Source organism: Globicephala melas, chromosome 10, assembly GCF_963455315.2.
Source record: "Globicephala melas chromosome 10, mGloMel1.2, whole genome shotgun sequence".
NCBI lineage: Eukaryota > Metazoa > Chordata > Mammalia > Artiodactyla > Delphinidae > Globicephala > Globicephala melas.
In genome coordinates, this window is record NC_083323.1 from 5,821,905 (window position 1) to 5,835,254 (window position 13,350).

General features: G+C 55.0%; 1 protein-coding gene across 5 annotated transcripts in view; it reads left to right on the forward strand.

The window, feature by feature from the left end:
* The window catches only part of SCUBE1 (signal peptide, CUB domain and EGF like domain containing 1), a 131,067-nt gene that overhangs the window by 1,138 nt on the left and 116,579 nt on the right, over window positions 1-13,350 (forward strand). For all 5 annotated transcript variants that reach the window (XR_009565479.2, XM_030855708.3, XM_060306272.1 and 2 more), the window contains exon 2: window positions 2,677-2,808. Coding sequence is in view for 4 of the 5 variants with exons in the window: in XM_030855708.3 (XP_030711568.2) it covers window positions 2,677-2,808 (132 nt within the window). In the remaining variant the exon portion in view is untranslated. The remainder of the gene's footprint in view (window positions 1-2,676; window positions 2,809-13,350) is intronic.

The window sequence follows — 13,350 nt, forward strand, 5'->3', positions numbered from 1 at the left end:
AGGCGAGGTGGGAGCTCCCCACGGATTTCGCAGGGACCCCGGCACTCCACCCCTTCCCCTCCTGCTCCCTCGGGTGTCTGGAGGGGGCTGTCCCGCAGAGCTGAAGACACATCCTCTCCTCCCACATCTGCCCCTGTCCCATAGAGGAGCTTCCTTCCTTTCCCTCCTTGAAGGGAGGGGAGAGACCCTGCTGCGCTCTCCCTGGCTTCTCTGAGCTCCCCTGGCTGCTGCGTGGGGCTCCCTGAGGTCTGCGTTTGGTGGCAGGAGGTCTATTCCTGGGAGTTACACCCTGAGTGAGGATGCCGGGCCATTTAAACTATTCCACAATTGGAGCCGAGCTGTCTTTCCTGTGGCCCCAAGGGAAACTGGGCCCTACTGCCACACCCCCACGTGTCTGTGGGTGTCTCTCCTGGGCTTTGAGGTCCCTCAGCCCTGTTTGATTGTTCCTGTATGCGCCTGTCTCCCTCTGTCTTGGTCTCTCTGCTGTGTCTGTCTGCACTCCCCAGCCCCAGCCCCACCCCATGGAAGCCTTGTGCTATGAAACCACTAATGTCAAACAAGCACCTGTGATGGGAGGACTGGGCTGGGCTGTCCAGGCCAGGACTGTGGCCAGGGAACCTGCAAGAACCCATGGCCTGTGTTTCCTCTCCCTCTGTCCTCGAACTCGCGTGCCCTCTCCCCAGCACTCACTGAAAGACATGTTTAAAAGGTGTGTTGGAAGGTTGCCCCCACTGCCTCCTGGCTAACATCCATCCATTTCCATCCCACGAAGACACGTACCTACGTGTGAGACTGGGGGCACAAGGGGCTCCAGAGCCCCAGGCAGTTTACCTCCCTCATCACCGTGCACTGACCCTTGGGAAGTGGGAAGAGCTGTATCTGTGATCCATTGCCCCTGCTGGTCCTGTCTCAGAAGCGGCCCCAGTCCTCTCCCCCTAGAAGGGTGCCCATTGACCCCCTCTGGTCTCTGGCTTCCTGCCCTTGAGGCTGTGCCACCCCTCTCGGGGGTCCCTCTGGGGTCGCTTCTCCAGAGGGGGATGTTCTGCTGGCCCGATGTTCCTGCTGGCCCCTGGCCATGTGATGGCTGGCTCTGGTCTCCTACACAGACTGCCTCCTGGCCCCCGTTCCACCTTCCTCTGGGCAGCTGTAGAGGATGGGCTGCTCACCTGAGCAGATACGACCACCCTGAGAAGGGATGCCACCTTGTGCGTGTGTGTGTGTGTGTGTGCGCGCTTGTGTGTGTGCGTGTGCGCGCACGTGTATGTGCGTGCACGAGCATGCAGGGAGGTGATTCTGTTGTGTTTCTTTTTGATGCCTCTCTTCTTTTAGGGGCAGACTGGGGCCTTGGGGACTAGGGCACGGGGGAAGAGTCCTGGGCGGGGGGCAGTGGTTCTCTCACAGAGGCCCCCATGCAGATTTAGAGCCCAGAGGCTATTCAGGGGAATAATTCAGAGTGGACAGTCTTGAGGGCCAGACAGGCTAGGGAGTGGCCAGAGGGGTGAAGAGAGGAGGACATTCCAGGACTTCCCCAGGCTTGCCCCTGGGGGACTGCCCTCAGGGTGGCTACTGAGAGTTCCTTGTGCTCCCCTCTGGGTCCTTCTGTCTGTCTGTCATCCATCTGTATTCTGTTCTTGGCTGGCTGGAAGCAACACGGCATGTAGCAAAGCTCTGGACCTGCTTCCCTGAGGCGGAGTCCAGGCTCTGCTCCTAATGAGCTACCGACCTGCAACAGGCTTCTCTGGGCCTCAGTTTCCTCATTTATAACCCAAGGAATGAACCTAGGTTACAGCTACGGTTTTCTGGCTGTGTTGTTCCGTGCTCTGAGGGTCCTCTCCCTGTCTGAGCTGCGGGGCGGGGGGAGGTGTATACACAGATACACAGGATCTATTCTATGTTATTTGCCCAACAGCTGTTCCAACTGAAGGTGTATACGGGTTGTTGCGGGCAGGAGGTGGGGAGTGCCAGGAACCCTCACAACCTAACTTTAACTTGGGTTTGGAAGTTGGAATAAGAGAACCAGGACTGAACCTAGATTTCCAGGGTGGGGAGGCTGGGGAGACCGGAACCGTTCCTTGAGGCCCGTTAGCCCCGTCGAGGGTATGGGTCTGTGGAGGCCAGGTGAAGAATCCTTTATTTCCACAGCCTAGGGGCTGGGTGGGGCCCCCGTTCAGATCTCCTTCGCGGGCCTGCTGGCCTCTGCTTCGTGGCCTCTGCTCGGTGCGCCGTGCTAGCCTCCATTTCCCCATCTGTAACCCAAAGGGGATGGATTTAAATTCCTCCGAGGACGCTTCTGGCTCTAAATTCTAGAATAAGGAGAGTGGAGGAGGGATGGAGAGATGCTTTGTGAGGAGAGCAAGACATACAGAGAGGCTTCTCCTCCTTCTGTTCCTAAGCCTCCGTTTGCTCATCTTTTTAGTGGGAAGAATAGCTCTACTTACTGGAATTGTTGTGACACTAAATAAGAGCCGGCACTTTGGTGACGTTGTGCCTGGCACAGAGTAGCCACCCCAAGATGCTACCCATCACTGCCTGTCACACCAGGTGGCCACATGAAGGCTGTTACTGTTAATTACCCCGGTGATCAAAGGAAGGGCGAGGGACAGAAGGAACTCCCTGCCCCGCGCTAGCTGCCCACTTCTTCAGGCCACACCTCACTCGTGGTTCCCCCTCCAACAGGGGCCGTCGACGTGGACGAATGCTCGGAGGGCACAGACGACTGCCACATCGATGCCATCTGCCAGAACACGCCCAAGTCCTACAAATGCCTCTGCAAGCCAGGCTACAAGGGGGAAGGCAGGCAGTGTGAAGGTGAGCCCAGCCCTCCAGCCAGACCCGTGGGCGCCACCGTCATTGCAGGCGGCCTCTGTCAGCCTTGGGAGGGAGGCTGCGGGCTTCCCCGGGAACCTGTGCTGCTTCCTTGGAGGAGATATTTGGAGTCGTGGGGTGCTTAACTCTCCCTGGGTTTGAAACTTTGGTTTTTTTTTTTTTTTTTTAAAGAAATTGAAATGGAGCACTGAGTGATATATTTGTCCATCTGTCCCTGACTGGATGTGTGTGGGGTAAAGGCCTGGGGTGACCCCACCAAGGTCCCTAGTTTCAAATCTGAAGCTACCCGTGTACCCTGTGTAGCTTCCCCAAGGGAGCTGCGCCGTAGCAGCCACAGCGTCTGTGGGGCTGGCTCAGGTCTTCTGTCTTGAGGATGAGAGCTTGGGCAGAGACTGGTGGCTGTGTGATGTCCGTCTGTCTGTCCAGCCTTCCTTCCCTGTACCTGGGGTGCTGGTTTGACCGTGTGGCCTTCGAAACCTCCTCCCTAGCAGGCTGAAGGTTGGAGGGAAGAGCAGCCTCAGCTGTCTTTGGAGCCAGGACTTTCCAAGCCGGACAGAACCTTTGGGAACATTTGTCCAGGAGGGTCTGTGTGGTCATTCTGCCTCCGAGGGTCCGGGGCAGGGCCCAGCATCAGGGGGCTGGAGACAGCTCTCTACATGACTGCTGTGCACCCCTGGGTGAGAATCAGGATTCAAATCTTCCCTGTCTGCCCCCACTTCACAGATGAGGAAAACTGAGGCTCAGATTGGAGAAGCCTCTCCCGCAGGGTGCCCATGTTTCACAGTGGCATGGCCAGTACTCGAACCCAGGTCTCTTAATTCCCACCCAAGGCTCTCTCGCATCTCCTTATCTTCTCTCTGAGCCCTGCCAGCTTCCTTTTTCAAAGTGTGAGATTCGTGTTAGGAAGGTGGCACCTGGGAACAAGGTGGGTGCCTCTTCCTTCTGCATATAGCTTTACAGGAGCTGGGTTTCGTAGGAGACGCGGCTCTGCCTCCTTGGGATGCTGACGTTGTTTATCCATCTCATTTGTTGGGCATCTGCTTAAGGCTGAGTGCTGGACAGATGACACTGTCCTGGATCGCGCCTGGTTTGGCCACATCCCTGGCCTTGCTTAGGGCCCAGAAGCCGGAGTGGGGAGCTGGCGCCTACCCACGGACCTCTGGAAAGGGGCCAGGCTGGAGGCAGGCAGATAGAGCAGGCTGGCTGCTGGCAGGACCCGGACGTTAGCTTGGTGGCTCCAACTGACACATGTGAGGCTCTGTGCAACTGTTTTCTGACCTTCTGCTCTGCCCCCTGGCCAGGGAGGGCCCAGGGTGACCCCCATCTCTTCCGGTTTAAGCCCCTGGCCCAGCCTGTTCCTTCTCCAGCCCAGCTCCTTAGGTCGCCTCCTGCTGTCCCCTGCCCAGGACGCCCATGCTTTGTGTCCTACCTGTTGCCCGGAAGTCCTGCAGAGTCCAGTTCCAGCTTTCCAGTCTGCTTGAGCCCAGGTTGGGGGTCACACTCACTGGCTCCGGGGGCCTGATGTCCTCAGTGTGAGGACAGAAGAGAGCGCGGCTTGTGACTGCTCCAGGAACTGCCAGGAGCCCTGTCTCTCCAGCCTGGCTCTGGCCTCTGCCTCACTTCCTGAAGCGCAGAAGGCCCTGTGCCCTGGCCACACGTATATATACCAGGCCAGTCCGTGTTTCTGAGACCCAGCTCAGGTTTTCCCCCTTCTGGGAGCTCCTTTCCCTCCCTTTATGTCCTGGCTAATTCCTAATGAATCTTCAGGGCATCCTGAAGATTGAATGACACACTGTGTAGCATCCCAGGGCCCTGGCAGCCTCAGTGCCTGGCTCACAGTAGGTACTCAGTATACAGCACGTGCTCAGCATACAGGGGAAGGTACCATTACCTGCACTGTCATCATCTCTTCTCACCGCCTCTCACAGCGGTTTTAGGCTCAGATGACATCACGTATGGTGAAGACCTTTGAAAATCGCCCACTGCTGTATACCTCAGAGGTGATAGCTATGGTGCAACCTGGTCCCTCCCCTAAAGGACCTTCAAGCCTAGTTGGGGTGCGTGAGCTGAAATTATGTACCAGTGGAAATTCTTAAAGAACCGGTGAGGATTGCACGGGCGGTAATTCAGCAGCTGTTGGGCTGCCGTGTGGACAGCCCGGAGAGCAACCGTCAGGCGCCGAAGGAGGGGCCGTTTGGCCACTTGCTCCCGAAGCGCTCTGTGAATGAGCGCTGCTGTGCGTTCCGGGGACCTGAGTGGACACTGTCCCACTTGCACTGAGGTTTTCTCATCCTGGGGGACCCACCTACAGTCGTCGGTCCGAACCGGTGGAGCCTCTGGAGGGCTCACCCGTGGGCCATCAGACCCCCACTGGCTTCCCCAGGAGGACCTTGCAGAGATTTCTGGAGGCCGTGGAATCTGGAGGGACTTGCAGGCCCTGGGCAGTAGTTGCCTAAAGGGCCTTGGGGGTCATCCAGGTGTTCACTTCCTGGCTCACAGGTGGAGAAATGGAGGCCTGAGAAGGCAGGGGTCTTGTCTGAGTTGGGACTAGAGCCCAAGTTTGGTGGGCCCGTTTCTCCATGCTGCCATTTCTGCACACAGTTATTGCTATCTGGGGCTCTCTGTTCCGAGAAGAGGGAATGAACGGTCAGTATTCAGTTGAACATAGTGGTTAAAGCGTGGCCTTTGGAGCCAGACTGCTTGGGTTTAAATCCCGCCTGTGTAGCCTGGACAAGTTACTAGACCTTCTTTTGTTTACTTGTGAAATAGAGATAATAATAGTCCTACCTCATAAAGATGGTGTGAGGATTAAGTGAATTAATGTGTATAAAGCATGTGAACAGAGCCTGACACAGAGGACACGCCGCATAAGCATCATCACCTGTTACCGTGGTGATGATGGCGGTGATGGTGGTACTAACGGTGATGTTAACAGTGATGACGCTGATGATAGTGATATTGATGATGAAGATGAAGTTGTTGATGATATCGATGATCATAATGTTGTCCAGTATATGAAAGGGGTGAAGCCTTGTCTTTCCAACAACTCCCAGCTGGGAAATGGGGTGTTCTGGTTCATTGACTATTCGGATAAACCGTATGCATATATCCATATCCCCACAGAGACACACAGACGTGTGTGCCATTCACAGATGACCATTTACCAAGAATGTGCAGTAAAAGGTACGAGTGACAGAAGGCTTTCCTTTGTTCTACTAACCCTACCCCAGGACTGGCAAATACTGTGCTGCCACCTTCTCCCCTAGCAGACATCAATAATCAATCACCAGACACTCCAGACAGCCATTTCTACTTTAGATGAAACCTGCTTTCCCTCCCTGGGCCCCTTTATCTGCAGGTCCTGAGCTGGTGTGGGTTTTGCAGAGCGTGGGGTTGGAGTCTGGGGGGAAATGAGCTGCCTTGTCCTAGAGATCTGATAGAATTTGCTGTTTACCGTGGTACACGCAGAGGACAGATTCTCAGCAAAGCAGGTCCAGAGAATGTGGCTGCCACAGCCTCCCTAGCTCTCCCCAGGATGAAATCAGCCTATGGCTCCACCATGTGGGACCGAGTGAGCCTTTCGTACCCTTCACTGTGTTGCCTTGAAACTCCCACTGCTTGAGGAAAACCCTTTAGGAAACCTGGCACCTGAAGCAGCCGGAACCCCCTTCCGGGGATGGTTTCTCACACGCCTTCAAGGCCATCTTGCCATGTGGCCAGTTCACGTGTGATGGTGATGATGGGGCTTCCACGTGTGCAGCCACTGTGTGTCCAGGGAGCAGCCTGGGGCCACATGTGGTCAGCTTAACGCTGGCAGGGGGCTTGCTGTAGCCAGAACGAGGTGCCTCAGACATTGCGAAAGACGCTGAGCAAAGCTGAGGATAAATCAGTGTTTTCTTGATGATCTGCATTTTGACAGGATCTGAAGTTGCTTGAGGTAAACTCATGGATGTGCAGAGCTGGAGTGAACTCTACCGGGCCTCCAGGGCAGCCCCCGGGTTTTACAGATGACCGCCCCATTTGTTGCCCTCCCCAGGCCCATACAGCCCTCGTTTAGCCCACGTCACACTACGTTGATGTTTCCCATGTGTGGGCTTCTCCAAGGCAGGGTCTGTCAGCTCTGACCCCTAGAACCCAGCACCAGGCCTGGCACAGGGCTTAGAAGGCCTCTGTTGGGTGAAAGGGTGGATGGATGAGTCCCAGCAGTCACCTCCTCCAGGAAGCCTTCCCTGATGCCCCAGACAGGTCAGCTGTCACCTGTGAGCATCCTTCCTTCAGAGCTCCTGTCACACTGGGTTGTGATGACCCATGTGACTTCACTCAGGGTTGGTGGGCAGTGAATGACCCTTATCAATCTCTGGGTTATCAGGAAAGGCCTCCCAGAGCCTCCCAAGCTTTGTGGGGCTTTTTGTTTTGTTTTTAATTAATTAATTAATTTTATTTTTGGCGGTGTTGTGTCTTCGTTGCTGCGCGCGGGCTTTCTCTAGTTGCAGCGACCCCGGGCTACTCTTTGTTGTGATACAGGGGCTTCTCACTGTGGTGGCTTCTCTTGTTGCGGAGCACGGGCTCTAGGCGCGCGGGCTTCAGTAGTTGTGGCACGAGGGCTCTGTCGTTGTGGCTTGTGGGCTCTAGAGCACAGGCTTAGTAGTTGTGGCGCACAGGCTTAGTTGCTCCATGGTATGTGGGATCTTCCCGGACCAGGGCTCAAACCCGTGTCCCCTTCATTGGCAGGCAGATTCTTAACCGCTGCGCCACCAGGGAAGTCCAAGCCTCCCAAACTTTGAAGGTTTTGTAGATGAGGAAGCTGAGGCCTGAGAGGGGAAAGGGTTAGTCCAAGGATATCTGGCGGGGACCAGTGGCAGAATTAGGTTGAGGAAATTGGGCCCAGGGAGGTCAGTCTCTAACCACGTCACCCAGCTGAGAGACGGCAGGGCCTGGATTCCAACCCAGGTCAGCGGTCTAGGCCCCCATAAGCCTGTTTGAATGCAGTGGAAGGAGTTCCCAGCAGTGTCCCAGCAGTGGTCTAGGCCCCCATAAGCCTGTTTGAATGCAGTGGAAGGAGTTCCTTAGCTATGGAGTGTTAGAGGGGGCTGGGGAGACCCTTTCACACCTCCCCTCACTGCCATCAGCTCATCTAAGCCAGGCCCTATGAGCCCTGATAGCTGGGAGATACCCCCTCAGCTAACCACTTCGAACTGCTGTCATTCTCTATCCTTTCCTCTCTAACCACACCCCAGCATCACTGTCTTTATTTAGCTCCTCAAACTTGCCAGCTCCTTCCTACCCCAGGCCCTTTGCACATTCTGTTTCCCCATCCCTCTTCATTTAGCTCAGCTGCTATATCCCCCCTCACCAGGCGCCTTGTGCATGGGCCTTTAGGGGGCCGCCAGGGCCAGCTCTGTGCTGGCCTCCTGGTCTGAATTAGTTGGTCCTGTGTGTACTCTTTCCGCCGAGGGGGCAGACCGGGGACAAGGAAGGGGCATTTCATCCCCTTTAAATGCTTCAACTCATTTAACCTTAATTGCTTTGTTTTCATAGACATTCGCTAAGGAAAAGGACCAAATTATAGCCTGAATTGGGTCTTACTAATCTTAATTAAAAGCTCTCATTTATAATCAGGACCAGACCCCAAACGTGGAGACAACCGTCCTCATATGGCTTGTTTAAATAACTGAGGCCCTCTTGATAATCACTGTTTAGTCTGAACCAGCAGTGCACATCACCCCTTCTATATCCACTTAATTTTTTAGACCATTTATTCAAGTGGTTTATTCCACTTGCATGTTCCAACTCGGGCCTTTTCCAAAATGTTATAATGAAAACTCTGGAGGGAAATAACTTTTTGTTTTGGCCACAGTATATCAAATATATTACTGTTTTCCCTTTTTTGTGAAAAGGAAAAAAATGACAACCTTATGGGCATCAGAGATCACAAAATTAGCATGTATGTAATGAATGTAAGTAGTCACTTCCTGAATTTTATGTCCCCAGGGTCTGCTTGTCAGTCACTGAAGTTAGGTAGATTACAGGGCATGCTATTAAGTGTTTTAACAAAACTCCTAATAACGCATACCGTGATCCATTTAGTTTAACATCAGAAAAAAAATCTTAAGACCAATTGGCCTTCTGAGGGAATAATGTCTATGACCTTATTCAGTCATTTTCATCATCATTATTACACACTTTATTGAGGCTCCAGATAAAATTCTGCTTTCTGGGAGTCCAGGAAAGGGCAGTAGGAGGTGGGCTGGGAGCGGGGAGGAGGGGAAATTCTCCTTCAAGTCTTAAAACGTGCAATTATGCATGCTAATGTGCGCCCTGCTGAAGATGAAAGCGCTCCGGTCCAGCAGACCAGCGGGCAGGAAGAAATTGGATGTGACTTAAAATTCCAAGTTGCTGTCAGCTAGCAATTAGGCAGCGCTGCTTACAACTGGTCCCAGATCTGCTGCAGAGTTTAGGCTTCTCGGAGTCCACGTCCATTTCTGGAAGGAAAAATTGAAAGCTCGAATCGTTGGCGTTTAAGCATTGGAGGTGATTGGCTCCCTCAGCCTCAGTTTGCCCGTGTGTAAAATGTGTCCACTGGACTAGATACAGTTTAGTGTCAAGAATGTTCACTGAGTACCTACTCTGTGCCAAGCCTGGTGCTGGGGCCAAGACGTTTTCCTGACCTCCCCGGTTAGGGGAGAGACAGATTGGGAAAGATGTGATCATAACAGCGTGTGGAAAGTACAGCAATGGAAATACAGACCAGACTCAGTGGGGGTGCGGACGAGAGAGGGCGCATATCTCTGCCTGGGGAGGGGGGAGTTTGAGAGGGCTCCCTGGAGAGGTGTCGTCTGGGCTAAGTTAGGAAAGCAGAGCGGGTCTCTGACGTTCCTCCCAGCTCTGCTGCTCCACGGGAGTGTCTGTAGCAAGGATGCAGAGGCCTGTTTTTGTCCTTGCCGACTCAGTGAGTCCAGCAAGTGACCTGACCTTCCTGAGACCTGGTTCCTTACCCATCAAACGGGAGCAACGGCACCTGCCTCCCAGAATGTGCGCTGCAGTGGGCTTGGGGGAGGGAAAACCACCTCGCCATATGTGAGAGTGCGCTGAAGACAGCACCAGGGCCTGCACGTCGGGCTTTCTTTCTTCTCTAAATCCCCATTTCTCCTAGGGTTAGCGGGCCTCTGCCCCCACCCCTCCCCTCGTCTCCAGGCTCCCCAGGCAGCAGGCCTCTTCGGCCCCTTCCTCCAGGCCCTCCAGCTTCCTCTTGGCCGCTCCTTGTTACAGTGGCTGGATTTGTTTTTCCATTGGAGGAATGCTAACCAGAGAAAACCATTATTTCTAAGAAAATAAACTACGGGCCTGTTGGCCTTTGAATGCTACTGAAGTGGATGGCAGCCTTCCCCAAAGGCCTTGAGACAAAGAGTGCCAGAGGGCTTGTGTGTGCCGGCAAGGTCAGGGGGTCTCGGAGGGTACTTGGAGGGGGTCCTCCAGATGCGCCAGGGCTGCAGCCCCTGGGAGGAGAGAGTGGAAAATCCCATCCGGCCAGCTTGGACTTCTGGCTGCTGCTGTGGCTCAGCCCCGCTCCCTCCGTGGGCTCCAAGATGCACCCTCTGTCCCGGAGCCACCCTGCCTCTGTCTGGGCCTCCTGCCCCTTGAGTCGAGGGGAGTAGAGCTGGGTGTAGGTCCGTGGAGGCCTGGGTGCCAACCTGTGTGACCTTGGGCAGGTCTGTGGACCTCTTGGGCCTTAGTGTGCTGACTGCAGAGTTCAGGGCTGGGGCCAGGATACCCCAGGCCCCTTTGGACCCCTGCAGCGGGCAGCTCTGTCTCCAGTGTGCTCCTTGCCATGGTGGCGCACAGTGCGGCCTAAGTCTGTAGGGGTTCCAGGTGGGCTCCAGCTGGACTGTGAACCGCCTGTCCCTTCCCACTGACAGCCCCAAAGGCAGGCCTGGCCCAGCCGGAGCGCTGGCGGCAAGGCTGTCCCCACGTGAGATGTTCGTCTGTCTCTGGGTCACCCTCCCCCTCTAGGCTGGCAGCTCCTCGTGGCCAGGGTCTGGGCTGAGGGCCAGGGGCCAGGACGGGGAAGGTGCTGGTATAGGAGGGAAGAAGTCGGGGAGGTGGCTTGATCCTCCACGAGGACCGTGGGCCCTGGCTCCCTGTTCACGGAGACGTGGGGAATTCTTCAGGTGATTGTGTCAAGGTTAGGACGGTGGAGTCTGGAACCAGCCTGCCTGGCTTCTTCCAGTTTTGGCTTTGCCACTTACTAGCTGGGCGGTCTTGCGCGAGTCACTTCAGCTCTATGAGCCTCAGTTTCTCTTTCTGTGATGAGAGAAGTTAAGCCCTTCCTACTTGGCCTATAGTAAGGGTTTAGCCACCTGCCATTAGAAGGTGGGGGTGGGGAGTTGTTCCCGATCTTATTGTCATTAGAGAGAAACTCCACTGGGGATTTGGAGAGAAAGAGAATGAAATCAAACTGCACCAGGGCAGCTCCGGCCCTTGCTGCTGGAGCACAGAGGGCGGCCTGTGAGGTTAGGGGAAGACGCCTGGGCTGGGAGTCTTGGTTCAAGTTGCTGTCGGCCTCGACCTGCTGATAGGTTAGCTCCGCAGCTTCCCTCTCTGGGCTCGGTTACCCCTTTATCAAATCCAGGGGCGCATCGGTGGAGCTCTAGGACCCCAGCTTCCCCATTCCAAGCGGCGGCTCAGGCTTTCAGGCAACTTCCAATGATCCTCTTGTTGAGTTCCAAGGGGGTTGGGCCCGTGGAACAGCCCCCCTGAGCCTGCAGTTTGCTCAGCGGGTGGGAGAATGACCATGCCTCTGACTGGTGGGAGAGTAGTGGGAGCCTCAGCTCTGGGCTAGCAGCCTCCTAGGGCCCCTCCTTACTTCCATCCTGAACACTTGGATAGGTGAGCTCTCTGCCAGCCAGGGTGCTTCGGCGCCCACCAGGCCCGATGTCGGAGCCCCCAGTGAAGGGTCCAGGGTGCTTTGGAGGGAGAGAAGGAGTAATTAACTGGTCCTTTGGGTTTGCTAGGCCAGTCCTGCCTGTTACTTGGGAACCACAAAGCCCACCTTGAGCCCGTGCTGGACAGGTGGCATTCGAGGTCAGTCCAAGGTGAGCATCTGCACCCCAGCAGATGCACCCCAGAGACTCGCCAGCACGGTGGATGCGAGTGCCGAGAGCATTAACTTAGAAAAACATACCATACAATGCACCCGCTTAAAGTATACGATTCAGGGCTTCCCTGGTGGCGCAGTGGTTAAAAATCTGCCTGCCAATGCAGGGGACACGGGTTTGAGCCCTGGTCCGGGAAGATCCCACATGCCGTGGAGCAACTAGGCCCGTGAGCCACAACTACTGAGCCTGCGCGTCTGGAGCCTGTGCTCCGCAACAAGAGAGGCCGCGATGGTGAGAGGCCCGCGCACCGCGATGAAGAGTGGCCCCCGCTTGCCACAACTAGAGAAAGCCCTCGCACAGAAACGAAGACCCAACACAGCCATAAATAAAGAAATTAATTAATTAAAAATAAATAAATAAATAAAGTATACGATTCAGTATTTACAGAGCTGTGTATCCATCACCGAAATCAACTTTAGACCCTTTTCATTACAACAGAAAGAAGCCCTGTACCCCTTAGCCATCACTCCCCAGCCCCCCAGTCCCCGGAAACCACTAATCTGCTTTCTGTCTCAATAGTTGTGGCCTTTCTGGAGACTTCATGTAAATGGAATCCTACAAAACGTGGCCCTTTGTGACTGAGATGGCGTCCTCCGAAGTCAGGTAGCCTGGCTCACTTCCTGGCTCCACGTGTATTAGCTGTGTGACCTTGGGCAGGGCAGGTAACACCTACGAGCCTTGGTTTCCCTTGCTGTCAGAAAAAGATGTTGGTACCCACTTCTCAGGGTGCTCGTAGCAAAGGGCCTGCATACGGCCTCACACGTCCACGGAGGCTCCAGTCAAGAGGGCTACTCACTCGTTCAATGCCGAGCAGACCTTTGAGGAGACACCATGCTACTGCTGAACCTGCAGCTGAACAGGACACAGTTCTTTCCCCATGGAACTCACAGCCTCGAAGGACACATACATCGCAAGTGAGAGTAGCGATAGTGTCCATTCAAGGAGCTGTGGCGTCCAGAGGGTGGGGAAGAGCCCCGTCTGCCAGGGGATCTGCAAGAGCTTCAGGGAGGAGCTGATGCTGGGGCTCAGTCTGCAGAAGGGCGTAGGTGTCTGTGAAGAGGAAGGAGCTCCGGGCAGCACAAGCAGAAGCGTGGAGGAGGCCCGAAGCCGTCCGGGCCACTGGGAGAGGTCAGCCAGCAGCTCAGACCCCATGGTTACCTTGGATCATGGGTTGGCTGGGGGGAGGACCTTCCCACCCTCTGGCTGAGCCATGGTCATTGTGTGCAGTTAGGAATGAAAAAGTATATAGATTTGTGTTGGTTTTGCATGACCTTTGACCTTTCCCATAATTAACTGCTGGGCCCACTTCTGGCATTGTCTCAGCAGAAGGGAAACCTGATCGATGGATGCCAGGGGTCCACCGAGAGCG